The sequence below is a fragment of the Cygnus atratus genome, chromosome 24, assembly GCF_013377495.2.
Source record: "Cygnus atratus isolate AKBS03 ecotype Queensland, Australia chromosome 24, CAtr_DNAZoo_HiC_assembly, whole genome shotgun sequence".
Taxonomy (NCBI): domain Eukaryota; kingdom Metazoa; phylum Chordata; class Aves; order Anseriformes; family Anatidae; genus Cygnus; species Cygnus atratus.
This window is the reverse complement of record NC_066385.1, coordinates 2,793,858-2,821,543: the sequence shown is the minus strand read 5'-3', so window position 1 is coordinate 2,821,543 and position 27,686 is coordinate 2,793,858. Positions and strand designations below refer to the sequence as shown.

The 27,686-nt window shown below is 47.9% G+C and overlaps 1 protein-coding gene across 1 annotated transcript; it reads right to left on the bottom strand.

Annotated features, from left to right (window-relative positions):
- Positions 1 to 80: 80 nt before the first annotated feature.
- Positions 81 to 26,318, bottom strand: DSTYK (dual serine/threonine and tyrosine protein kinase). Its single transcript, XM_035561449.2, has 13 exons — positions 26,030 to 26,318; positions 19,171 to 19,556; positions 12,705 to 13,368; positions 9,955 to 10,229; positions 9,465 to 9,548; positions 8,022 to 8,198; positions 7,629 to 7,758; positions 7,203 to 7,359; positions 6,341 to 6,473; positions 5,563 to 5,676; positions 4,966 to 5,080; positions 3,730 to 3,864; positions 81 to 2,828 (listed from the first exon to the last, which is right to left on the bottom strand). The coding sequence occupies exons 1-13, from the start codon at positions 26,259 to 26,261 to the stop codon at positions 2,641 to 2,643; spliced, it is 2,790 nt and encodes a 929-aa protein (XP_035417342.1). The 5' UTR covers positions 26,262 to 26,318; the 3' UTR covers positions 81 to 2,640.
- Positions 26,319 to 27,686: the final 1,368 nt, after the last annotated feature.

The window sequence follows — 27,686 nt, the reverse complement described above, 5'->3', positions numbered from 1 at the left end:
GCCTGAGCTCCCCTTTAAGCAGGGCAGGCCTAGAGGCAGGGAGTTACTGCTCCCAGCAGTCAGCCCCAGGTGCTGGGAGTTCGCTTTTGTTTAAGTGACAGGAACAGCTCCACTGGTGTGTTCCCATACACGACAGGAGCCTGGTGAGGCAGGGGCACGATGTACAATGCCTCAGTAACAAGTACCCTTTCACAACCTCCTTTTAAAACATATTTTAATAAACATCTTCAGCAGACAAAGCTGTAAAGGCAGCCTTGTCTGAGAGAAGAGTACCTGCTCAGCTCACCATCCAAGGTTAACAGGACTTGGGTTTGGTCCCACTTCCCCATCTTGTCATATAACTGCAGACCCATGCCTCTGGTTAGAGAATGAGGAATGTTCAAGTTCTCATTATAGCTTTTTCCTTGTTCTAAGTGAGGGCAGGGGGAAAAATACTGATTTAAAGGATAAACAGAATGTGTGAAGCCTCTCAAAACATGTTCAGCCAGGAAGAACTTTATACCCATTGGAAAAAAAAAAGGTGCAGAGAAGTAGCAGTGCTAAGTCTGAGAAAACCTGCTGATCTGTGATGCTGTACATGCAAGAAGACAAACCAAATGGAAACAAGACATCAACGTAGCTACAAACAACAAAAAAATGCATCAGATAAGTGCCTGGAGATAGTACATAGGTAGAGCTATACAAGACATTTCTGGAATTGCATATACAGAAGTTTAAATTTTATTCATACATTTATTATTTACATAAGCTATCTCTATTAACCGCAAGAGACTGACGTCGACTCTCCTAGTTGTAGGTAAGGTTACTAACCACCGCACACAGTAAAAGAGTTAATACTATTAGTGTCATTGGTGGCATGGACGTGCACCAAGGCAGTGAAATGCCTAGCAATTCTACTTCGGAAAAGTATTCGTTCTTCTGCGCATGTGGTTCTTGGTCGCTGCACCTTTGGCTGGGGCAGCTGGAGCAGCTGTATCTATACAGAACCGCACTGGTAATGCCATCACAGACCAGAAAAATGCCCACACATGCAGGTAAGTAAAAAAAGTTTATATAAAAAAAGCATTAATTCTGTTTATTGCACAAAGAAGGGAAGATTTAAACTAAACTAATACTGCAGGGTTACGTATCCCTTTCCTTTGCTCAAGCTGTTTAACAGGCAGATTATCAGTTGTATTTTTGCTGTGTACTAGACAATAAATTCCAGCAACGGGGTGCAGGAATTCGACATGCCTACACTGTTCTGGATGCAGCATGTTAGCTTTCCTGGGAAACAAAGCCACTGGTGACCATCCCCTGCAGCTGGGAAGAACAGTAAGCTTAGGGAGAACTTGCCAACTCACTATTTCCTCACGTAGTAAACAAGGTGCAGTTTCTATTTCAGCCTCCACCCCACAGGTATGTTGCCCTAGAAATGCAAAAGACAAGGGGCAAGGATATTTTCAAGAGCAGCCCTCTTCATAAGGGCGCCAGGATCACCCCAACCCATACCTTCCTTGCAAGGATTTCCCTCCCCCCATTTTTTCTTTTCAATACAGCCAAATTAGAGATCCCAGAGTGAAGCAATCAGATGAATGGACACGGCCACAATACACAGCTACTGAAGAATGAATGACCTGTTTTCCCTCAACTATGCTCTCACCAAGCACGTGAATTTAAAAAAGCTGAAGAAACCTTATTTTAAAAATACATCTGTCATAGTTAGCACAATTTAAAACTGTTACTGCCTTCACAACGAATTCAAAGCCCAAATTTAATTAAAATGAATTGGCATTTCCCCCATGGACAGTCATTAGATGTAATGACTTTATGTTTCTCTATTACAATATGTAATCTCTGAGCAGTCTTCCATTTTACCAGAAGACTGTAAAAAAGAAAGGTCAGGTTTCTTCAGATATTTAAATAACTGTTATGAAGCAAAACTACCAGAAAAAAAGCTTGTTTATGGAAGTAAGGGGGTGAAGGCTACATAAGAGATAAATAGCTTATAACTTGGGGTATTTTAACTGCAGTGGAACAGTAGATAATCCCCCTTAGGTAAAACATGGAAGCTTTGCTCCTGTCAATGTAAACATTTGGAGTGTTGCAAGAAGCTAATACAGATAGACACTCTTAGCTTCTAAACTCCTTCAAGCCTAAAGCCTCTTTTTTTTCCACTCTGACTGCACTGTAATTGGTGCCAATCTAAGTGATTGGGATAGTGACGTGTTGACTGAAGGCCACCTAGGGCCATCAGTTAATGGGAAGAGAGCTTTTACTTTACTGAGTAAAGACTGTCATGATCAGCTCCTAGCAACACAGATGCTACCCAAACACACAAGATGCTTTTCTTTGATTGGTGTTTGTGTGGGATTGGCAAAAACCCCTTTCAGTTCAAGGGAGTGGATTTTCTATTTTACTTGTGCCACTCCATAACAAAAGCTGCAGCGGGGTAACTAGCATCAATAGGGTGTCCCAGGGAGATTTCTCTGGCCTCTGTTCAAGATGAAACACGCCCAGAGTCGCACCTCTACAAGCAACCTTTTGGCTGCTATTACCTGTCCCACTCATGTTAGCCACAAAAAGCTGCATCTGAAGAAGCCATCTGCAGTTAGGGGTTCAGAATTCTCCCATAATCAAGAATTCTTCTGTGCTTCCTTTTCAAGTAGAGTCATCCAACCCTTTATTTGGGTGCTCAGAGCTTGACTTGCAGAGCCTGTCCATGATCCCCTGCAGCATAGGTTGAACAATCCCCAAGAGAGGGCGCTGGGAGGAATCTCCATCCCAACAGGCTTCCATCAGCTGCCAGCACTCCTCATCGAACACGGGAAGGCGCTCTGGGCGAACTCCTGGAAAAGGGAGAGGAACCCAGTTACCGTCAACCAGGATAGAAAACTGTCTGATGTTCGTTACTTTGGTGCAGGTTGAAAACCCCCTCTTCATGAGGATTTGGAAACAAAATGAGTACTCTCCCCAGTTAAAAAAAAAAAGGCATTCCCCCTCAAGCACTTGTAGTAGTACCTTTGGGAGCAAATTCATGATGGGAACAAGCAATGAGTGTAGTGTACGTGGCCTTCTGACCAAACACAAGATTCACTCATCTGAGTTAATCTTTCTCACATGAGAAGGGAGAGATTATATGGACAGCAACTAAAGACACAAAGCAGTAAAGCATTCTGACATCACCTTGCAGCATGAAGGATTAAGCTACCCCAAAATACAATACTAAGCTAACCCTACAGCAGCCTGATGTGAAAGTAAGTTTATATTTTGGGGAACAACCATCAGCCTTTTACTCAACATGCAGCCCACCACTGACAGCTTCCCCTCCATGCCACACATTAAGCACTTGAATGTACAGATCACCACGGCCTCCAGGAGCTGCGAGGGATTAAGCGTTCCTGAGGGGATCAGGCCACAGTTGGCTGATTCTGGGATCCGGTTTACATCATAAACCCTGCGCAGCAGTACAATGCTTAGGTGGTGTGTTAGCACAGCTCCTGTGACACTATGGCAAGAAGGTAGCTAACGGAAAGCCTGCTCCTTTCATCCCTGCTAATTTTAGCTAGATTTTCAGTAGAACATTTCCAAGATATAAATAAATTTTAATTTTTAGACAGTCAATGAAAGAATACAACTTGTATTTTTACCTTTCAGTTACAAGAGGATAAAAATCTATTTCCTCACCTCCTCTCAAGTTTTACACAAGCACAATGTCACCCAATAGAGTTCAACATAAGCCGTTTATACCTCTTCTAACGTTGTTCCAAAGGTGATCTTTGCTTGCACATCTCTCAAAAGCTTCTGGTAACTTCACATGTCCCGAACAAATGTACCAAAACAGAATGCCAAATGCATAAACATCCACTGAGTTATCGTATTTTCCTGTGACAAATATATGTATCTGATCAGCAGGGCAAAAAAAAATCTTCATCACTGGAAACCGAGCAAAACTAATTTCAGTGCTCCACATCCTCAGATTAAAACCACAACTTCATTACCAGGAGGTAGGACTTGTATGAAGCCTCGCAGCCTAACAGGCGTTACTGCTAGAAGTGGAGGGATAAGCTGAAGACCTTCCCTTCTCAGAGAATTTGTACACTTAACTTGTACCAGCAGCTCCCAAACTGAGGCTCGCAGACCACTGCAGGTCAGGTGCATTCTAGAGAATCATACACAAACGTTTGTAAGATCCTCAGTTCTGTTCAGCTCTGCTGCTAGCCCAGGAGTATACAGAGCTAACAGCAGCCTCTCAATCCAGAAGTTTGGCAACTACTGGTTTATAGCAGGTTCACCCACTGAATAAGAAAAGATTGAGCACAGTAAGTGCGTAAGGGCTAAGCCAATACTCACGTCTTTGTAAGATCAAGATCTGGCCTGCTAGTCACAAGTATTTTATTAGTACTGAGAACCACTTGAATAATAGTTTCTAAATTAACACAAATAGGATTGCTTCAGTTTGGTTGCAATCTTGTCAAAGCAGGGAAACCATCTCAGGCCAGAAGGACTCTGTTGAACCTGATGTGGACCTTTAAGTGCTACTGCAGGATGCTTGCATAGGAAACTTTCAATTTTAGATAAAGTGTCTGCCAGAAGCACAGTGAATGTGAACATAGGCTGCATGTTCGCAACAGCTCAGAAATTCTTTACTCAGCAGCTATACAAAAAACAGAGGACCCTTTCTGAAGTATTAACCTGTGAAAGACAAATATTTCCACTTAACAATTGGAAAACTAATAGTTATAAGAGTTTTGATCACTTCAGCAAAGCTTCTGGATCCAACAGTTCTCACCTCTTTCAAGTAAGCAAAGATTTAAGACTTAAAATATGAAAAGACAATACATATTATGCATTGTAAGCATAGTCTTCTGACCCATTTTTTAATTATTTTTCCCTTCATAAGCAAGTTGATGCATTAGTTTAAAGTAATGGCCTACAAAATACAAGCCAGAGTGAGACAGTAGTGGATCCAATCCACATGCATACCTGTAAAAAGTTCAGGAGCCATATGAATAGGTGTGCCTACAATACTGCCAGACATCATAGCTTCTGGTTTGCAGAACCCCAAGTCAGTGATTTTGGCTCGATTCTTTTTGTCAAGCTGTAGAAGAATTCATACACAGGCAGCTGATAATCATACTTCCCAGTTGTATTACTGCTTTTTAATATTACAGTTTTAAGCTGTGTCTGTTCGAAGGGTTGAGCATTTGCTGTCAGGTAAGCTTCTCTGATTGCTTGGCTGCTCGTTGACACTTACCTAGCTAAGCTCAGCAACAAAACACGTCTTCACTCGTCTTCTACAGAGGGTGTGGTTTGGGTTTAATAAGGCTAGGAACTAGAAGTCTTACTTGTGGCTCAAGCTCTCTACCTTCAAAAGAAGAGACTCTACTGTTCCTTTTCCCCTAGGCTCTGACTGAAATTGAGCTACAAAACCCTACTGCAAGACCAGTTGTTGCTAACGATAAAATCTTTCAATTCGTGATATATGAATAATGCTATTACTTCATTTATAGCACGCTCCTCCCTCCCACTTAAAGGGCCTCATAAGACTTCAGGATTAGTCAGATCAAAAGTTTTCCTTACCAAGACATTTTTAAGTTTGATATCCCGGTGCACAAGTCCCTGACTGTGAAGATAACGGATTCCTTCAACCACATCCAAGGCAATCTGTAATCGTGTTTCTAATTCTAGCCCAGCCTGAAAAAATAAACAAGCAGACTTAATTCCTACAAGTGGAAGTTACTTTTGCTTACTCTTATTTACCAAGAAAACATCAAAATCCAATCCTTTTAACTCTTGCAAGACCATCCTCCCAAAAAATTCACCAGGCAACAGAAGCGAGGGGAGCTACTCCTATTTTCCCTATGCACTGGTTTTACCGGTTGAGAGATGGTAGTCTTGCTTATTACCTTTCAACAACAGTAACCACGCTGCTGTAGCCTCAGCACACTTGAGGAGTTTACAAACTTTAAAGAAACAGACATAAGAGCTTGGTGAAAGCCCAAGGAACAGGCAGACAGGAAGGCCAAGAACAAAGCCACATGACTTCTGACATTGCAGCGATACAAGATGTTCCAGCACACGGACTGAGACCAAGGAATATGCACCACTGCACCAATGAAGTCTAGTTCTGATGCTATGTACAGCCCCAGAACACCCCAGAAAAAAAATTATCTGCATAATAAAATCCACAACCCTGCATTTAGCATACAGAATTTTCCCCTTCAGAAGAGGGACGTGGCAGACAGAGCCACACCTCACGCTTCCTCACTTCAACACTGCCTATTTCACACATGAACAGATATTTAGGCTTTTTTTAAATGCATACATTAAACTGTACATACACACAGACTGCTGTTACCTTCAGTCCTGTATAGAGGTCTCTGTGCAGCCGTTCCATTATCAATAGGACGGCAATGCTGGAACCTCCTCCATAGCCATAATCTATCACAGAACCATGGAGATGTACGAGCCGCTCGTGTGACTGTAGAGACCTATAACAAGTTCAGCACAGAAAGGTGGGCGTTTTTATCTCCTTCTCTCCACCCCGCAAGCCTCACCTTCTAAAGGAAAAATGCCCAGTAGCTGCAACTTCAGTACAACAAGAATAAGATCCACCTATAGCGATGCTATCCACGTGCCACGTGTGTAAATAATCACAGCACCCACAGTTCTGATGACCATAACAGTATAGTACCATCTGATCTAATCAGATTCACGAAAGCCTATTAAAGCTTACAGTACCAAAGAAACACTATTATTTCAGCTGCCTCTACGGCAGCACTTGCCTGCAGCTATTTAACTGAAGACCAAGTCAGTTTCTGTAGTGTAGACCCATCATTTTATTTTGTGACTTTAGAGAAGACGAAGGTTGGAAAAAGAACTCCAGAAATATAGGGAGAAAGAACTGTTTGCTATCGTACTCCACTAATTCTAATTTAATCTGAAAACCAGCAAGCATTTGAACAGTATAGATAGAGAATCAGATTAGGACAGGAAAGAGCTTCCCTGCCCACCGTTCTGTGCCTGTTACATTTTGCAGTGACACCAGCAAACTGTCTTGCCTCTGCTAGAAACTGCAGCTTGGCATTTCACGAGGTCAACTCACTGAGTGCAAAGTAGAAATACAGCCAGCAAGGCTCTGCCTACGCAAATAATGTTTGTTTGCAGCAGTGAATTTAAGGACATCCGTACGGAACGAGAAAAGCACTTACAACACGCACCTCATATAGTGAAACTCAAGTGCAAGGTCATTCCAGTGCTTCTCATCTGGAGGAACAACAGATTTCAGTGCACAAGGGAAATGCCCTCCCCAGCTGTCACACAGATAGACCACGCCATACTGTCCTCGGCCCAGCTCACGGCCCAGCTTTGGTTTGCCTGTAAGGCACAACATCCATGTAATCAGAAATTAAAATGTGTTTATTCCTTCATGTTACATGAGAGGTACGCTGTCAGGCTGGCAGCCTAGAGCTTTTCACAGGCTAGCAGCTGCACAACTCAAGGTACTCAGTATGTGTCAGATGGAAGCTCGCTGAAGTGGTTTAGTGCAAAGCAAAACATCCCTCCCACCCGTTTACACCCACTGACTGCTTCAGAAATAGGAGGGTATAGAAGAGAACACTGAGAACATCAAGCACAGCGCTCACCATGTAACAGCACATCCTGAAGGGACCTGCTCTCCAGCGAGAGTCGTGCTAGCCGAGGAGCGTGATCTTTCCGCACCTTCAGCCACAGGTCTTCTGTTTTCTCCAGCCTGCCAGAATGGCCATCTTCTAGCTGTAAGAGGTATCACATAGCTGTCATCCTGCCTGGTCCGAAACCCTAGTATAAGAGGGTTGAGGGTCCTTGCACAACTGAGTAGAGGATCCTACTTAAAGCATCCCTAGTTTAAAAATGGAATCTTGTATTAGGACACTCGCATCAACTCTACCACCTCTACCGTGCTGTTAACTGCACAAACTGCTCTTCTAGCCATTAAAAATCCTCTAAGAGCATCAATGTACAAAACAAGATTTCCATCTTAACAGCCCCTTACTCACCTGTCGCAGGGAAGCTGCAAAAGCCTCATGAGAACTGTTCAGCCTGGTTCGAAACTGGCTGCAAATGCTCTTGGCTAACTTGGATGCGCTGAGGCTCTCGATAGCATCCTGGGCAACTTTCCTCTTCCAGTCGCTGGTGATGGCAGGTGGGCTGACCCATGTAATCCGCTGGATTATCTAGTAAAAAAGGAAACAGAATTAAGGCACTACGACAGAAAAGCAAAAGGCCAGTCAATTTACCCAGACTCCTTAGACACCCTGTAACAATACCATCATTTGCACACAGAATTAGGTTAAATAGTTACCCTACAGCGACTGATTTCGAGATACTATCAGAGTTGCGCACATACACACAATAAATAAGAGATCTGATCTTTCTGAATATCCCCTCTGCCCATTCTTACAAGCCAATCACCCTTTCAAATCTGACCAAGGAGGCATGTAGTTACACAGCCACCACCTGGACAACCTCAGTTGTGGCACAGGGCAAGGGCTGGCTCAGTCCCCAGCAAGGGGCTGCTACTTGATCAGGCTGCAGAAACATCTGGAGCCATAATGGAATAAATGCCCCTGAACAAGGGGATCTTAAGGAAGACAGTTGTGAACTGCTTCAAAGCTCACAGCAGAACAGACTGCTTTCAGCTTGTAAGCATACTCAGTAAGCCAGAGCCTCGGGAAGACAGATGTTCCTCAAATGGCGAAAGCTGCAGTGACACAGCTCTTTGCGGATGGACACACTGGTGTGGAAGTCCTAGGTGCTGGTATGCACCACTTCCCTTAATTGCTGGGTGATTAAGCTGCCCTTCTCCACCCTATATTAGAAGCCACAAAAATCCAGCTGCTTCACACCCAGTCTGGATCCTTCCCTTGCCGATGAAGGAATCTGAAGGTTTGTTACCATTCAGTCCACACTGCACCTATCTGGGAAAAACCCACATTCCTCTCAGCCATCCATACAAAAAACTCAGGAGGGGGAAGGCCACGTATGTCATCAACAGCAGCTCGTAGAACAGAACTTCGGAAAGATGTGTGTTTTAACAGACAAATTTAAAACAAAGATCTGAGGAAGTCTGCTCTGGAGGGAGAACAGTGAATTGAACTAAATTCAAGAAGCATTACAAGACAAATGAAAAATGCGAGAAACCCTCAAACCCAAGCAATTATCTGAAATATAAACAGCAAAAAGTTTCAAAACACTCTTCTTCATTCCTTTGCTGTTTCAGAACAGAAGGAAGAAACAAAGGGGTATTTGCTTTAAATTAAATATTAGCATTCCCAGGAATAATCTATATGCACAGCCTTAGTGCAAAGCAAGAAAGCAACAGCTTTGCAATGCATGTGCCCAAAGCCTAAGTTTAGAGGAGAGCCACGAGTATTCAAATATTTTTTGCACCAAGAAATTCACTACACTGACACCTACTAAAAGTAATAAAACGCCCTTACCTGTTTGATCTGTTCCCACAGCATCCTGGTTACTGTTGAGCCGGAGTGGAATGTGACTTCAACATGATAGGCGGCATTCAGTATCTGGAAAGCAGGGGAAAGACAAAAGTACGGGAAATTTGCAAGCTACACTCACTATAATATTTGCTACACCCTCCAAAAATGAAAAAAAGATACTATATGGAACACTCCACAGTTCACTTAGTTCAATTCATTTATTTTTATTAAGCTCACAGGAGTTTCTAGGCTGTGATTTGTTCACTTTACACAGATTTAAGACGGGTAAGTGCTAGGCCTGCAAGTGAAAATTTAAGAATAAAACTGTTCCCAAGTTTTAGCACCTCCCTTAATGACACCAGCCCCCCCACACACCACAAAGCTGTGTTTCTCTAATGTCACTCAGCATCTCCATTTCCTCCCACCCTTGCTACATCAGGATTAAAAAAAAAGGCTACTCTAGTATTCCAGATAGCCATCTGAGCCACCATACCTGTTTGAGATAATTGCTTGTGATGTGTACAGAAACATCCTTCGACTTCTCCAAATTCCTTGCAGGATGCACTGAAACCTCCCAAGACTCCTCCAGACTCTTCAGACATCTCTCCAGAGTCCCTACAAAGCTCTCTCGGAGATAGTCCACTGAACTAATTAACTTGTTGGCAACTGCTTGGTTTAATCGAGAAATAATCAGTTCCTGAATTTGCTTAATACAACACTTTATGTCCTTGGAACTAACAGGTTCCCCATTCTCAGGAATTATGATATCTGCACAGAAGAAAAGAAAGAAATCTTTTGTACTCAGCACATTGCCATTACAACACCGGCTACCGAAAGCTGCTGTGAACGTTTTGCAGAAGAGCTACAGCACAGCACCACTCCAGGCAGCTGCTCCAAAGGCCTTTTCACTGTTTTGATCCTTCAGAGGCTCATTGTTTGCTTTAAACCCAGATATAACCTGAAGCAAGCAGCATTTAACTCATACAAAGAAACCTATGAGCAACAGAAGAACCCACGGAGTGGCTGTTCACAAAGGATTAAAGTTTTTGTCAGTCTGCCTGTCTAGTGCCACAAGGCCGGTTTTACACGCGGTCCCCAAACCAATCCTACAGACCTTGATTAAGTTTCCTATGCTGTGCTAGAATACACAAAAGCCTTAGAGTAACTTCAAGAATGCACATACGGTTACTCCATTTTCAAGGAAGCTAAAAATCGCATCTGACCAAGATGGAAAGTATTCTGATGTTTGCTTCCATTCACTGATGTTTGAATCTGCAGGATGCTGCAAGGCCCGATGGACTCCGTGCAAGCATTCTGCAGCCACTCCAGGTTTACAGTGGTACAGTGAGGACAAGGCAACCATCGCCCTGAAAATTAGAGGGCAGTTACGGAAGCACAATGCTGGTTTTCTATCTAAAAAATTACAGGTCAGGAACTTTTCCAAGCCGCACCGCAATCCATAAGCGCTGCTGGATGTTATGACGAGTGATATACCAGCCAGGCTGGTTACCCGATTTCTTTTTTCCTGGAACCTTGAGAAGGTTGATTATCACTTGGTATTTTTAAACAAACAGAGCAAATCGCTGATCGTGCCCTGCAACCAGTCTGAACAGTACCAGATTACTACGAGGAGCTGCAGATCTTGTCTTTGGATTTTGACCAACAACAGTTCTAGCCTACTTCAAACAAATGCAGTGATCGGCAGATGGCATTAGCTCCTCAAAATAACACCTTCCTCCTTTTAGGATATTACTTCAAATAGAGCGTAGCATCTTGTTGGCTCTCAGTAAGTGATTTTTCTTGTTTCATTTGTGTATAAACAAATATGTACGCGGGTATTTTGGCCTGTGCTGTCCCTAAACACTCTCCTGCAAATACAGGATCCTGAACTCAGGCACAGCAGTGCCCCAGCTCTGTATAGGTGAGTATCCCTTCTAGTGAGACAGACAAAGTATCAGGAATGATTATTACCCCTCTGAAAATGGAGTAACAGCAGCCCTAAACAGGTAGAATTAACACACACTGACTGCGCCCTTAACATGTGCTAGGTTTTTTTGGTTTGTTTCTCCTAGCACACAAATTGGTGTTAGAATTGAAACAAGCTCTTTATGAGGAATTCATTTTCCAAGGGCACTACAAAAAAACATTTCAAGAAACAGGGAAGATCTCATCCTTTTCCCACCTGCAGAAGCAAAAAGATCCAGATGCTAACCTGCAGGATTAATCATAATTCACCATTTCTCTCTCCTCTCCCTCCCAGGACATAGCATTACAGTTTGAAATTCAGGGAAAATAGGGCAAGACAAAAATATCTACAATTTTGGCCTCTCATACCATAGAGAATAATTTATATTCTAAGTCAATAGGTTACAGTTATTTTTTGATTTTAAGTAGAAAAGTCTTTCCCTACCAGCCCAGAGAAGCAAGTTTCCTTTGAAGAGAAACAATTGTTAGAGTAAACCTCGGCTTCGCAAGCAGGAGAGCTGTAGAGTACCAACCTTCAAACTGTCACTTTGATGTTTATGACACGCCACGTATTCCTGCAGACAGGATTTAGATGGCACGTCACCCTTCACACACCTAACGCCCTCACATATTCTTCCAGCTTTTGTGTTCCTAGGAATACTGGTACTCGTAAGATGCAGTGAGAATCCCCACATTTCCCAGACCACACACCAAATGCCAAACACAGGCCTCAGGAGCACACTATGCTGATTTTTTTTTTTAAAGAAACTTTTACCGACCCAAAAGGGTTTCGTCTTAGCTGGTTCTATAACCAGAAGTCTAATGCAAATCTCTCTCAAAGAAATCAAGCAAAAAGCACAAATCAAGTCTTCACTGCTTAAACTAAACTTTTTTTCCTTAGGATGGATTTATTCCCAAGTCCCAACACGCTGGCTGAGGTAAAGTTGAGACTTATTCTCTTCTTCTGCAGAACAGGGAATTAAAACAGAGAAGTAAAATACCCTGCCCAAAACCATGCAGCAAGCTAGAAGGGGGAAAACCGTCTGATTTACAAGAAAACAAGACCTCATATTTTGAGATCTCAGATTTAAGGACAGTGCTTTCTACCCAGTAGGAACCACAGAACTAATACCTTCGTGTATCAGTTCGGAGCTGGCTTGCAGAGTCACCTGTCTAGACTGCCACTCAACCATCCCTTAGCAGACTACAACCATTACCCATCGCTCTCCTTTAAAGCCCCAACCAATTTGTTCCAATCACTCTCCTGCCAGTAGTTACCTTTGAATTCCATATTAGCAGCATCTTCCAAGAGCTCCTCTTTCATATTACTAAGAGTCTCTACGATCATGTCCTTCATCTCCTCTTGTTTGCGGTTGGCAATGTTCATCAGAGATTCATAGAGCTCGTTCTCCTTCTTGCGGGTGTACTCCAGCCTCTTGGGAGTGATTTGCAGGTCTCGCTGCATGTCGAAAGCCTGATTGATGAAGATGTTCAGGCAGCGGCAGTGCACCTCGTTTAAGCTGGTGGCTGCTTCCACAAGATGCTTCTGAAGCACCTGCCTGGAAAAAGTGCTTAGGAGACGGAGCTTCTCAAACTGCTCCACCAACATGCTCTGGGCATCGGCATCAGGACTGGGCGCCCCGCAGCTGCAGTGGTTGGTGCTCAGGTACTCCAGGTCCATCAGCTGGCAGTAGAGGGAGGACTTTTCATTATCAGTTTTTCTGGGAGAGATCAGCTCCACCCCTGACTCTGGCACCTTGAAGAAGAAAATGGGCAAAGAGAATTTCTCTTTGATCTCGCGCAGTTCGTTCTCGTCTGAAGACGAAAGTTCAGCCTCACTGATGGCAAAGATGACAACGAGCAAGACCTGGTTCATGTACTCTCCCAGGGTGGCTTCAGCAGACTGGAATCCACGACACGGTGCTACCACAATGTCCACTTCCTAACAAGCAAGAAGGTAAAAAATAGTTTTGTACAGATCCTTCTCAACACTAACAGAGGCAAGAGTGCACTGCAATGCATTCACAAAGCGCAAAATACGTTCGCACCCTTTACAACAGTTACGGAGTCTCACACACAGCAGCATGCCTTAGTACATAGCCTACCTGTAAGGCTGATGACAGCCCAGTGGCAGAGATGCAGCCAGGAATTAATCAGTACCCACTGACTCCAAAACTCTTATTTTGCACCAAGTGCCTTTAAGGTTTGGCCTCGTTGAGAACAAAACTTAGAAAAGGTTTCCCAGGGGAGTGCTGTCACAGAATAGCTGTTGTTCTTTGGTTTATGCCTGCCCCATTTTGCAACAACCTCTCCCAGTAAATACTCTCGACCTCCCATTGATGTTTACCTGGTCTGCAGCTTGTTGAGGAGATGTTCGTGCTGTCAGTTTTCAGCGTAGCAGATAGCACTCCACTACCCACCGCTGCCACCACCACCCTCTTCCAAAGAGCTCCCAGCCAGAAGACTGGGAGGAGAAACACCTGGTTGTGAGAAGCTTATCTGTGACATTCTGCAAATCCAGCCAAACCTAGGAGATTTTATTCATTTATTCTCTTACTACCCAGAGTTTCACTTTCCTGCTGACACTAATTCTTAGTGATCCTACTAAAAAAGTGCACTTTTAAGACCGCTCCTCTCTCTTACAAGCAAGGAGACGGTAATCACCCTTGGATATGTGAGAACAGCGTTGGCATTTCATGCATCACTTCACTAAAATAACGAAAGCAAGTGTTGAAGGCTTGGAACCGAAGACGAACCGAAGCTCCCAGCTCCCAACGAGGGGCTATAATTAAGCCTTCTTCAATCATTTTTCCCTAGAGTTACTTAAATGCCTTGACCGCGCGTACGAGCTGCTCCCCGAGATAGCAGGAAGTCATTACTGCCACGGGACTGCCAGGCGCTGAAGCAGACCTGCCGCAGGCGCAGGAGCCGGCGCAGCAGGGGATGCGCAGCCTGCAGGGCTCCCCGGGACGGGTGACTCACGCCAGCGCCTGTAAACAAAGGAGGAAGCCAGCGCTGTCTCTAGGAGACAGGGAGAAAACCGACGCAGGGAACAGAGTGCAGCGAGCAACTGGTCCTTCTGTTGCCATAGAGGCCTCTCCGGCTTTCCCAGGGAACGTTAGCAGCACTTCTTCCCCCGCCTTTATTTTTTTTTCAGTTGATGTCCTGCAGAAGTTCTGGCGCTGTCCATGCAGCTATCAGGGATCGAGTCCTCCCGTCCGGGGACTACCTGTGGATCACGCCGGATTCCTGAAATTCCCCAGCTGGTTCTCACACGGTCACACACTATAAACACACTTCAACGCTTCTGCCATGGCTGTACGCATGAAATTACTGTGAAGTAACCTCGTTCGTAGTTTCTTTAACTAAAAGGTCCTTATTTTTTATATAAATATCACAGCTTTCTACCTAGCAATCTGAGCTCCAGGTACACAAAGTCACAGCTCTTCCACTAAAAGCATGATGCACTGCTCAGCAGCTGTACAGCGGCTGTCAACGACACGGGTTTAAGAAGGACACCGTGCACACACCCCACGTATACATCCACGGGCTTGGACTTGCAAGGCCAGGATGGCTGCTGCCTCCCATATCCCAACCAAAAAATAAAATCCAGGATGAAGCAGGTCTCGAGCTACAACACAACAAGCCAAGTCCCACTGAAGGCGTCCCGGGACCACTGAGGTGTGCCATTTTACTAAGCTTAAGTCAGCAGCTAAGTTCTTTTTAACTCATTTGGAAATGAGGAACTGTTTGCTACATCCCAACAGGATCTTGTCCTACTCCGCTCAGCTTCGGGCAGTTCAATCACTGTTCAGTTAACCGAGGTGCTGAGAAGCTAACCCAACTGAGTCAGATTTCTACCCAAACACATACCAAGCGGATTATGATTGAAGGCCCAGCTCAGTTTTATTCCAAGCCAGTTTGAAGACCCTGCCTTCCAAGGACAGGCTGTGAATCACTGAAGCCAGACAGGTACTCTGCATCTGTTACATCGAGAGGTGATCTCATAGCCTCCCTTTTAATCTGAGATTCCAGGGGTGTATAAAAGTATATATTTAGAAATTTTTAAGCCCGTCCCTCAGCTGATTTTATTTCTTTTTACTTATTTATTGAGATCTTGTCAGCTTATTCTGTTTCCATGAGGACTCCGGTCAGAGGCCAGGTAACTAACCTAGAGAATCGCAGGTAAGCTGAGCGATACCTCTGGTCTCCAGCAGGTACTGCTGTCCTTCACAGACCTACAAAGCTTTTGTTTTGGTTTTGTGCAGTGACGCTGAACCCCACTTGATCAGGGAATTTTGTTTTACCTCTGCTGGAAGGGCGTACACCCTCACCCAACACTCTGAGAAGCAACGTTCTTTTTCTGACCATGAAATCTTCCCCTGTAAGACACCGCTAAGCCAGCGAAACCAGAAGCAGAGAACAGGTCTCACAAAGAAGGAAGAAATTTCATGCTGCTGGTGTTTTCAGTATCTTCTGCCCTCGGCTATTCCCGTGTAAATGGGCAGAGGAGGGACAACCGCACGTTCTGGGTGCCGGTACCTGGCAGGAGCATCTCAGCATACCCCAAAGTAAAGCAGTGCTGCGTGGAGGGAAGAGCATCTCAGCCAGAACAGAAACCTTTCATGTTTCTGTATTGCCACTGCCAAACGTGTCAAAAATACTCTCAAGGAGGAGATTTTAAGCAGGATGTACTTTAAAATAACTCCACAGGTATGTAGCCACATTTCTTGCTGCTCGTAACAACTACTAATTAATAGGACCTGAATCATCGCTACAGTACCTTAAGAAACGCAACAATAAACTCCAATTTAATTTTTCTGTTGCAGCTCACATAGCCATCTTGCATTTCTTCATGCATTTTCCAGCTCTGCCAGAGCAGCTGAAATTTCTTCTTTCCCTCAAAGCCCTGGCTAAAACCTTGAGTCCAAGGCTCAAAGTAGAACGAAGCACACAGCAAAATGAAGGCATGAGAAAGGAAGCTTTCAGCTCGGCTACCCTCCCCTGATTGAGCTGTACCATCCAGATGGAAAGCACTACCTCACAGAAGTCTGTTTGGGCATCTAGGCTCAACTGATAAGATTTAGGGAAAGAACCAACTGTTTACTTCCACTGCAAATCTAATAATCTGTCTGGCTTGATGGATTATTCCCCATGACCTAGATGCATTCCTGCGCACAGCGATCCCCAAGGCACAGAGCAGCTTTGCCAGTGTTTTTCTTCCCTGGTCATTTACCAAAAAACCCCTAAGTTCACACACCTCATAGCACAAGCTGGTGTTCTCCCAGGGGACAACCCAAGCAAATGAATTTTTTGGCTCCCTCCTCCTCACCCCTTTTCGGCGAAACAAGTTGTGATTAAGACATCCCTCAGTAACACAAAACAAGCATGGGCCCAGCCCAGGTATCGAGAGGTTATCAGACCAAACCCAGGGTGCTACACTTGGGGTTCAACATAAAAAGCAGTTCACATCACATTACAGACTTCTTTTGTGACTGAATTCATATATATTTCAGTCCTGTTAACCTTTCCTCGCTGGAGCAGTGGCTAAGGAGTTTAGATTTAGCAAGCGAGTACCTGCCCCAAGAAGCGTGAGTCAGCACGCAGCGTCTGCACAAAACCACAGCGTGCAACCCAGGTGGCCAAGCCGGCCTGGGCAATTAAGGCTTTTGGTAAGAGATGTTTAGGCCTGAAGGGCTGCGGAGCATTCCCCAGATCCTGCAGCCACTGAGGGCCCTTTAATGGTATCCCACTGGTAGACAAGTGTTCCCATTATGCAGAATGAACGCGATTTCAAATGTCAAAATCAAAGGCAGTAAACAAAAAGCATCCTCATCTCCTCAAACTGTCCCCAGTGAAGGGCCTGGAAACATTTTAAACACCAGCAAGACTGCTAGGTCTCCTTGCCCTCCCAACACCTAGAACATAAAGTTATCATGAAGCAGTACTGTACTGTAAGCGCTCTGCTATTGGGAAGAAAAAAAAACAGATAAACCAGGAATTCTAGGTATCAGGTGGGGTAAAATTCAGAGTGGTTTCCCTCCCTCTCTGCCCAAAAGGTGCTGAGCTCCTCCAAGCTATCTGGCTTCTGGGCAAAGCTAAATCCTTGAGATCTGCGCTGACTATCATGTCATTGTCAAGCACGCAACTGTTATTAGACTACCGGCTTTGTTACACAAGTTAATAAAAAGCAGAAGTTCTCTCGGAGTAGTTCTGCAGACACAGTTTTGGACAATGTCCAACAAACCTCATCCATTACCGTTCCAGATATATATTCCATTAATTACAGAAGCTGTGTCCATGACTAGCTGGTATTTTTAACTTTGTTTTCTTGGTGCATGCTAGGCAGAGCTAGAAAACACACATTAGCCAGAAGGGTGAAAGAGACAAGGCTCTCAGCAGGACACCGGACTCCAGTAATTTAACAAGAAGCTATCCCTAGCCCGATGAGCTGCTAAAATGCCTAAGCCCTCCTATCAGCATTAAAAATATAGTTTTGTTATTCCTTTTTAGCCCCTAAAATTTATGTGAGAAATCCTTTGACTCAATCTGAGGCTAGCTGTGATTCACCCTCCCTCTCCTTCTAGTGGAAGAGCTTTTTATTTCACCAACCCTTTTCAAATTAATCTGAGTAGATGTTTTCATCTAAATGTCCTAAACATACCCAAGGCCAGACAGAGAGATCTTTGTCGCTCATGAGAAATATAGATGTAAGGAGGGCTGTAAACTGCAGTGTTGTTAAACTGACCCATACAAAACCATCTCAGTAAAATTAATGCAAAGGTAATACTCTTACGCAAGAGCACAGCAGGATTTTACACGCAGATCCAGAACAGGCATTTACATTGCAGCACCAGCAGCAGATTTGGTGCTCTTCAGGAAGGTGGTGGACGCTGCGTACAGCCTATAAACATGGTATTTCTGTTCTTTCAGTGGATGTGGAAAGCCACAAACACCCTACAACGTAGCCTTGACTTGGCTGCTGCCAACTTCAGCTGCAGTCCGCGTTTGTAAAGCTTTTCAACCTGAGGAAGATGGACCGCGTCTCCACTTTGTGCCTAATTACAATCACGTCTCAATTCAGATGCCCAAGAAAAGCGTTACCTTGACATTTCACTCTCCAGCTATAAAGTTCATACTCTTATTTGTGTGAGCACAGATCAGATTCCTTGCACATAAGCAACTTGCAGGTAAGAATAAGTTATTGTGGATGTTTGATTGCCAAAGTACAATGCTCTAGGCTGTGTTACACTGCAACAAGATCTCAGTGTAAGATCTGAAATGCAAAGAAAGCTTACCAAAGCTATAAAAACCAATGAAATTCAACACTCATCTTTAAAGATATTTGCTAAGCACCAAACCACAACACTTCCAGGACAGGAACGTGGTTCACAAGTAAGTGAAAGGTGGCTGACAAAGCAACGTACCAGCAAGATCACACACAGCCCTGAGAACGGACTCCCACCTTCTTCTTCCGAACGCCTTCAACCTCCACTGACATCACAGAAGTGTAAGAACCACTCTCATGAAGTCAGCTCATTCTATCACAAGTTGGAATTAAGAAGCTTTATTCTTACAAGCCCTTTAGGATGGAGATTAAAAAGACACCAGGCTTCCAGTTTCTCTTTCGTTAACTAGGAATATTCCTGTGCTTGAGAGCTGACACCATTAGCTTTGTTATGGATGCAATTTTGCTACGCCTTAATGAATTCATTACTGCAATGGTACACAGACACCCAGTTACCTTTAGCAGTGAGTACGGCAGCATGACCTCCAGCTCTGCTATCCGGTGAGCAGGATCTTCGCTGTCCCCACGAATTTCTAAGTCCTCCTCTGGTATCGTGTCCCACTGCCCCCGGTGGGCTGCCATCATATGGACCAGTTCGTACTGCTCAGGAAGTGCCAGACTGAGCCGTGTTTGCGTCCCATGCGTGAAACGGATCCGGCGCCTCTTACAGTTCTCCTCGCTGCTGATCTTGGTGGTAGGGAGCAGCTTCTCCCCCAGCAGTATGTTGAGTAACTGGCACTTGGCATTACAGTTCTGGCCAAGAATCAGAAGGCAAGGGTGCCAGCTCACAGTCCGCTGGAGGTGCTCTTCCTCGTGGCGAGGGAAGGAAATGAAGTTCTGCCCTGAAATTGAGGACAGACTGCGTGAGAACAGGCGGGCTGAACAATAATTCTCGTATCTCTAAGCCAGCTGAATGCTACAGTACAGACATCACTGCCCCACGGCAGGCCACACAGCACCAAGAATTTGCTTAAGCATCCTGCAGCTCACGTCAGCCATTTAAGTGCTTTCGCTGCATCGACACAGCCGTCCACAGCAGTTTGATTCGCACCAAGTCACCAGGCAAGTTTGCTACAGCTCTCCCCAGTTATTTCACTAGAAAGTGTTTACACAGAGCTCTCTTAAGCAGGTTAGTGGAAGATTAACCGTAGGCCCTAAAAGCAAAGAGGAAACAATTGTCACGGCTGAAACCAAAGGGCTGATTTCACCTGTGGGGTGGAACAGCGTTTCACCTTGCTCCAGAGTTCAGGGAAGCCTAACGGGTCCCTACAGCGACCTCTCCCCAAGTTTTGATGCCTCGCCGGTCCACAAGGCTCCCATCACACAGCAGAAATAAATGCACCAGCTATGAATCGGGGACAGCCCCACGCACACTTACAAGGGGTAAATACTTTACATCTACCGGTTCCCAAGAGCATCCTTGGACAAACTCATGGACCAAAGACCAAGAACACCGGCATTAAAGCAGCAAACCCCCCCCCCCCCAGCCTCAAAAAGGAGCATTCTCGCAAATGGCAGCAGAACTAACGGCTTCTGCCAGCAATCCCCCATGACGGAAATACAGCCACGGCATCAGAAGAAGCTGTCGTGCCTTCCCCAGCCCGGGCAGCGCTGAGCCCCAGGGAGGATGCTCTGCCAGCAGCCAGCAGGCTCTCGGCGCGGGCCGTAATGCATTAAGCGACAGGTTCCTCCCTCCGGCTGCACCGCCAACACGTCTCTCCTTTCCATCCCAGAGCACGCGATCTATAGAGCTGATCGCAATCAGCACCGTTTGCCAGATATTATCAACTTCACAAACATTCAGGCTGCAGCAGGAAACTACTGAGCATCTCTGTCTCCTGCAGAGGAGCCAGAACTCCCCGCAGTCGCTCTCCTCACCCATCTGCCATGGGAAGCATCAGCTACAACATCCCACTAACCGGGCTGTTTCAATTTAGTCCACGATGCTGCAGCTCCCTGCATCTGCCTTACTAGAGTAAGGCTGGAAAAAACAGTCTCGGTATTGAATTTAGCTTCTGAGTTCTTTTAGAAGTACTAAATACAGCTTTTCCCACGCTCAGTCATCTCAGCTGAAGCCTAAGGAGCTTTGCGTTACCTTACACATGGCAACAGAATAATTCTGGCAGTACAAAGAAAAAAAAAAGAATACAAATTCCCCATCTGCTGCCCTTCAGCACGATTCCCGAGCACAAACCAGCCAGCGTCCCACCGCAGCCAGAGAGCTGGCCCGTGTTTCCAGACCTGAAGGCAGATGGCACCCAGGAACGAAACGCCAGATCGAGACGCCGCTGCTGAAACCGACTGCCAAGCCTGAACGCTGCCTACCCGGCCGAGCGCCTGGTACCAGGCAGGGCAGCAAGAACAGCACCGAGTTAGTCTCAGACACAGCCCAGCTGAGCAGCACCAGCAGGGATTTTGTAGGGGAAGGTCCCGTTTCACCACGGTTATTAAAATTCCTTTAATGAGTCACATTCTGGCATCCAAAATCGTTTCAGCATCTCGAGGCCCAAGAAAACAAGGTTCTCCGATACACCAGGATACTCGCACCTCTGCCAACCACAGGGCAGGCACCAGTCATTCCAGACCTCCTCTTGAGAGCGCTCCTCTATTTAAACTAAAACAATTCAAACCACGAGCAACACCGCTTGGAGCTGGTTGTGCCTTACAGCCAACTTAGCGCTTCTTTGGGGTCTTACCTAAGCTTTGCCTCTCCTCCCAGCCTGAGATCTGGAAGTAGGCCTGCTCTAGGAACCCCTCACCAAGAGCCCCATCCCACGCAACACCGGCACAACCCCTGCACCTCGGCCCCACAACCTGACCCCCATAAACCAACAGCCTGGAGACCCCCCGAGCCCTGCCTGTGGAGATCGCGTCCCTCTGGCACACCAAGGAACCCCTGCAAATGGTTGCGGGAGACATCGCTTCTTGGAGCTGACTCCAGACAAGCCTTGCAGCCCATGCAGCCACAGCAGTGGCCACATCGAGTGGCTGAAGGGCAGGATCTGCCTAGCAGTGCACGAAGAAATCAGCAAAAACCCAGACATGGCACATCTAGACCTTCGTCTACGAGATCTCTTTGATCCAGTTACATCTGTTGAGTTCCAGCTGGAATTCAAGCTCGCTCTTCAGATATCAAGCACAAAAACCACCAGCTCTGGAAGGAGCTGTACAGGCCACGAAGTCTCCTTTACACGGGCTTTTAACAAGAAAGGAAGAAGCAGATTTCACCCTCTGCTCGTTCTGGGCACCTTCTGCATTTGCACGTTACTGCCAACGCAAGATGATTAAAGTCCAGCAGCTCAGCTGAAGCCACTGAAGCACAGAAGGGATGTACAAATAAATACCCTATCTTTCAGGCACCTTTCTCGCACACGACCTCCCTGTGACGGCATTGACGGAACGAGTTTCCTGCAGTCGGTTTCAGCAAGGAAGGCACGACAAGCTGGGCAGAACACAGCCCCCCGCGGCGCTGACCTAACAAAGAGCAGATTCGCAACCCGCTCGCTGAGGAGAAGCGGCGAGGTTCCCATCCGTGCGAGCACCTCCTGCCCGTAGCAGGACTTTATCAAAGACTTCCCCTGGCGCTGCACGGCACCCGCGTACCGTACCAGCTGGAGACATGTGATAACCACTTCAGACAACTGGCTGCAGGGGAGTCCTTAAGCGCGTGCATCCGATTAAACCCCTTGGGATGAAAGGCAGCCTGTGCGAGAACAAGGGAGTCTCTCACCAAGACTCATCCCAGAATTCAGCCCAAGTCTCGGCAAAACAACCTTAGGTTGAATCTGCCGAACCTGCCGATGCCCTTAGCGCTTCGCTCGCCCCCTTTTTAAGGCAGGCCGACTGCGTTTCCCACCTCATTTCTCTACCGTCTTTATTTGAGGAGTTTCTTCACGAGAACCCTCCCCACCACCTCCCCGTGCAGTACCTTGTCCTAAAGCTCGTCTCGTGCCTAGGGACCTGCCAGCACAACGGGAAGCCTAACCGACCTTTGGGCGATCACAGGCAGAACCGCCCCATTTTAACCCAGACTCACAGCCTTGGTCAGTACAGCACCAGGACAAGAACTCCTCCAAGCCCGTTGGTTAACCCACCCCCTTCCCCGCCGCCCCCCAAAACACACCTACGTGCGGAACCATCACGTTACCAGGCCCAGGGCTTCTCTCCCAGCACACGCTCATTAAAATAATACCACAGCTACCAACCAGCACTCTGGAGATGCCGCGGTTACCCGGGCAAAAGGTGCAGCTCAGTTTACTTCCCGAAGGAAAGCAAGAAATGTACAGGGGAAAAAAAAAAAAACACCTCCGGTTCCTAGGTCAAAGAGTTTCAACTGCTTCAAGCACAGAGCAAAGAAAAACACAGCTAGTACAAAGCACAGTTGCTGGTTTTTCCCTTAGTACCTTTACATATAGTAGAAAAAAACGGTACTGAATCCCTAATTAAGGCTTGTTTCATACTGACTCTGTAAAAAGCACGTTCGCTAACAGCACCAAGAAGGAAACCAAGTGAAAACTCAACAAGCAGCTGTCAGACCTGCCCAGGCTGAAGCTGCAGGGTTGGCACAGCCCTTTAACAAGTCACTGTAAAAAAACTATTCACGACAAAGCAGGCAGGATTTGGTTCGGTGCTTCTATTTTCGCAACTCCTTTCTCCCCTGACGTTATTTTCCCTCTCTTACCATAAGGAATATGTCCTGGTGCTAAGGCCACAGAGGAAACACCTGGTAAGCGACGCTCCACTGTTGCCAAACATTGCTCGTCATCCTCCTCAGCAGAGGAAGGTGGGCCACATTTCCTCCTTTAATCGCCCAGCTTGGCGGGTTCCTGGGGCTGTTCTCAGACGGAGCGGCCCAGGCTGCATTCAGGTTGCTCGATCTCTGCTGATTCAAAGGGCAGTTACGTTTCTACGCTGTTGCAACAGCTTTGCGGGTGTCCCAAAAGCAAAATCCGCACGTTTGTTTTGTTTCCAAGACATCTAGATTTACTTTCGCAGTTTATTTTTCCACTTCAACTGCAGGCAATAAGCGTCCTGTCCATTTCACTTCCCGCTTCCTACCCGTTTCACAAACCATTGGCATCCACACCTCCACGCTCCACAGAGCCCTGCGAGCAGTCTTTGGAACTGATTTATCAAAACGCCTCTTAATGGGAAACCACTTGTAGGGCAGAGCCTAGGAAAAATGGCTCCGGAGTCAGTACAAAACGTGCCTCAAACTCCGGCACTTCAAATAATTTCCCCATGTTAGAAAGAGGAAAAAGTGTTTATTAACAGAGAAAGTATCCGCTAAGTTTCAGAGAGCGCTGGAAATCTATAATCAACCGAAACTGCCGAGAAACAAGAAGCTCCATTCAGAGGTGGTTATTCAGGCACACAGGCAATCAGCTATATCAGTGCTCTGGATTTCAAAGGCTTGTGTCTTTTCATGCTTTTACAACATCCACACACGCACACACACACATATATAACCGCACTGGTTCACAGTTATTTTGCCGGTGACTCACTGAAGACAGCCAGCCTCCATCCTTCACCAAGCCCTGCTCTTCATCCTCCCCCTCCTTCCACACTCCCCTCAAGGCTGCCACCTCAGCTCCTCACCTAACCTGGAGCAGGTTTACTACCTTGCTCCATACCCACCTGGAACACCTTGCCACTTTAATAACAGCTCGAAAACAACTGATTTAAGTTTTATTCTTAAGAACAGTGAATGTTATACAACTACTTCTGTCTGAAAGCCCGAACCAAGAGCCTGCACTGTTATTCCTGTTCGCACAAACAAGATCTAAAGCGCTCTGCGTTTCCCGAAGTCCTGATACTTAAGGGCCAACTGACACCACATTCAATATAAACTCAAACCAGCTCAAGGTGAGTATGTGACAGCTAGGAAGTCTCGAGCACTCTGTGGTAAGAAGAACAGGCCGGACACTTGGTGAAATACGTACCCATGTCAGGAATATTTAACGAATGCTGCCTCCACACCCACAAAGCCCCATAAGCAGACTTTCAGGACGCAGCTGATACGTGGCTGGCAATGCTGGACAAGAAGTACCCAAACAGAAGAACACCTCCAGCTGAGTGCTGCCACTCAAACAGCCTTTAGACTAATAGAAAGCAAGCGAAACCGACCGGTTCCTGCTTCTTTGAAGTCACAGAAAGATGTAAACAAACAGACCAGATTTTTCGACAGCTATCCACTTCTGTTCCGAAAGTTCACATGGAACACTTCACTTCTTTTTGACACAGACTGACAGGAGAGCTCAACAACCCTTCAATTTTCAAACCAGAAGTATAAGCATAAAACAAGCGCAGACAAGTAGCCAACGGAGATGACTCATGAACCATTTGGAAACAAATAAAGAAGACCTTTATATATATATTTAATGTCACGCTAAGCTCTCCTCACAAGACGGTCTTATAGACTAGGAGGACCTGCACACGGCAGGAGGTCTCCAACCAGCAGCAATGTTTGTCAACAGCCGCAGATGAAGATCAAGCGGATGAATGAGCACCCCCGATGAAGCTTCACAACCACGCTGCGAGGCCCACGCCGCACCGGGGGCGCCTCACCTTCCTCCCCACACCTCCGTGCAGGATCCAGCCCCCCCCCCAGTCCTCACCCACACTCCGACCTGCCCCCACAGCCCCTCTCACCTCCACCCCAAGTCACCCCACTTCCCTACGTGCACGCCAACCCCACAGCCCCTCTGAACCCCAGAGCACAGCCCGCAGCCCCTCAACAGCACCCTGTCATGGGGCTGCACCCCTCAGAGCCTACCTGCACCCCCACAACACACCCAGACACCCACAAACCCACAGTCCCCGTGCCCCCAGACCCAACTCCACCCCTCAAAGCCCACCTGCACCCCCACAGCACAACCAACCACCCCCTACTTGCCCCTTACTCCCCACCCCACAGGCCCCAAGGCCCCAGACCCAGCTGCACCCCTCACAACCCCCGAACCCCACAGACCCCGAACCCCCACATCCAGCTGCACCCCTCACAGCCTACCTAGGCCCCACAACACACCCAGATGCCCCTCACCCCACAGTCCCCGTGCCCCCAGACCCAACTGCACCCCTCAAAGCCCACCTGCACCCCCATAACACACCCAGACCCCCCCCCTACCCCACAGACCAGACCCCCCCCCCCCACCTCCAGCCCCAGCTGCACCCCTCAGAGCCCCCCTCTCCCTCCCCATCCCCTCACCCCACACACCCCGGACCCAGCTGCACCCCCCCAGCCCCTCAGGGCGCGCCCCCCCCCCCACGACCCAGCCCAGCCCGGCCCCGCCCGCCGCCCCCGGCCCCCCCTCACCGCCATCTCGGGGGGAGCCGTCCCCAAAGCCGGCGGCGGGGGATCCTTCTGCGGGCGTCGCGGAGGGGAAGGGGTGCCCCTGGGAGTACTTGACGTCGCGGAAGAACTTCTTGGTCTCGCGCAGGTTGTGCTGCAGCCGCGCCAGGTGCCGGTTGTAGTGGCCGAAGGAGCGGCACAGCTCGCGGAGCGCCCCGCCGGGCCCCCGCCATGAAGGGGCGCCTTCGCCCTCCATGTCCTGCGGGTCCGCCCCGCTATCCCCTCCCCACCGCGGGCCGCGCTCGGCCCCCGCCACGCTGCCGCCTCTCCTCCGGCCTCGCCGCCGCCGCCCCCCCCCCCACCCCTCCCGCCTCCCCGACCCCCGCCGCCGCCGCCGCCGCCGCCCTTCCTCTGCCGGGGCAGCGCCTGAGCGAGGCGCGCGGCGGGCGGCGCGGAACCTTTATCGGGGCGCCGCGGGGCAAAGGGGGGGAGGAGGGCGGGCGGACCCCGAGCGCGCAAGGCACGCCGGGAGTCGTAGTTCGGCGGCGCGGGGAGGCTGCACGCCGCGCGGGGAGGCTGCGCGCCGCGCGGGGAGCGCCGGGAGTTGTAGGCCCGCTGCGCCGCGGGGCTTGAGGGGGGTTGTGGGAAGTGTAGTTCCGTGAGGCCTCCCGGGTGGTCATGGCGGCCTGCTTGAGGCCTCCCCACGGTGCTGACCCCGTCGGAGGGGACCGGCGGGGAGGCGCTGTGAGGGCTGCGGACCCCCGCAGTGAAGCGGGGGCTCCCCTTAACGCCATCCCTGTTGCCACTCTCCAGTTAAACCAGAGCAAAACCCTCATTTTTATTCCCAAAAGGGCAGTGACACCGGGCGGAGGTCCTCGGTCCCCAGCTCCTGCCTCGCCGCCTGAGCTGGGTCGCCCCACGAAGCCCGGGCCCTCTCGGGGGGCTGCAGGGGCCTGGGGCGCTGCCTCGGCCTCCTTCCAGGCCCGGCGTCGGGGTGTTGGGGCTCTGAGGGCGGCTGGGGCTGCACGGCCCGGGGCTGGCGCCCGCAGCACCCAACGGGTGGCTCCCGGTGCTGGGCGGCCGCAGGGCGGGCAGGTGGGGTGCTGCGGGTCATCGGGGTACGGGGTGGGGAGAGGTGCTACGGGAAGGGAACACAGAGCCAGAGAAACAGAGAAGCACAGAGCCAGAGAAGCACAGAACCAGAATCACAGAACCAGAGAAGCGTAGAACCATAGCGTCACAGAAACACAACCACAGAACCATAAAACCACAGAACCTTAGAACCATGGAATCACAGAACCATAGAACCACAGAACCATAGAATCGTAGAACCACAGAGCCGCAGCATCGTGGAACCACAGAACCATAGCAGCACAGAATCACAGCAGCACAGAACCATGGAATCAGAGAACCGGAGAAGCCCAGAATCACAGATTCCTAGCACCACAGAACCATGGCTTTATAGAATCACAGAATCCTGGCACGGCCGCTTGTTTGCAGAACCCCCCCGTGCTGCTCCCAGGCCCTTTATTTCTGGTCGGCGCGAAGAGAGCCTGGCGAAAATGTCGTGCCGTGGGATGGCGGAGCTGGGAGCCGCCACCCGGCCAGGCCTGTCCCAGAGCTCTGCAGCTGGCAGGGGCCGCTCGCTGCTGACCCCGAACGGGGCACACGCGGGTGGGGA

What these genes read in the sequence shown, in the direction of transcription:
- DSTYK (XM_035561449.2), bottom strand. Translation starts at nt 26,261, where the DNA reads ATGGAGGGCGAAGGCGCCCCTTCATGGCGGGGGCCCGGCGGGGCGCTC. An exon ending in TCAGGATGTGCTGTTACATG is followed by an intron (nt 7,360 to 7,628) that starts GTGAGCGCTGTG and finishes TGTGCCTTACAG; the next exon opens with GCAAACCAAAGCTGGGCCGT. An exon ending in TCAAACTTAAAAATGTCTTG is followed by an intron (nt 5,081 to 5,562) that starts GTAAGGAAAACT and finishes ATTCTTCTACAG; the next exon opens with CTTGACAAAAAGAATCGAGC.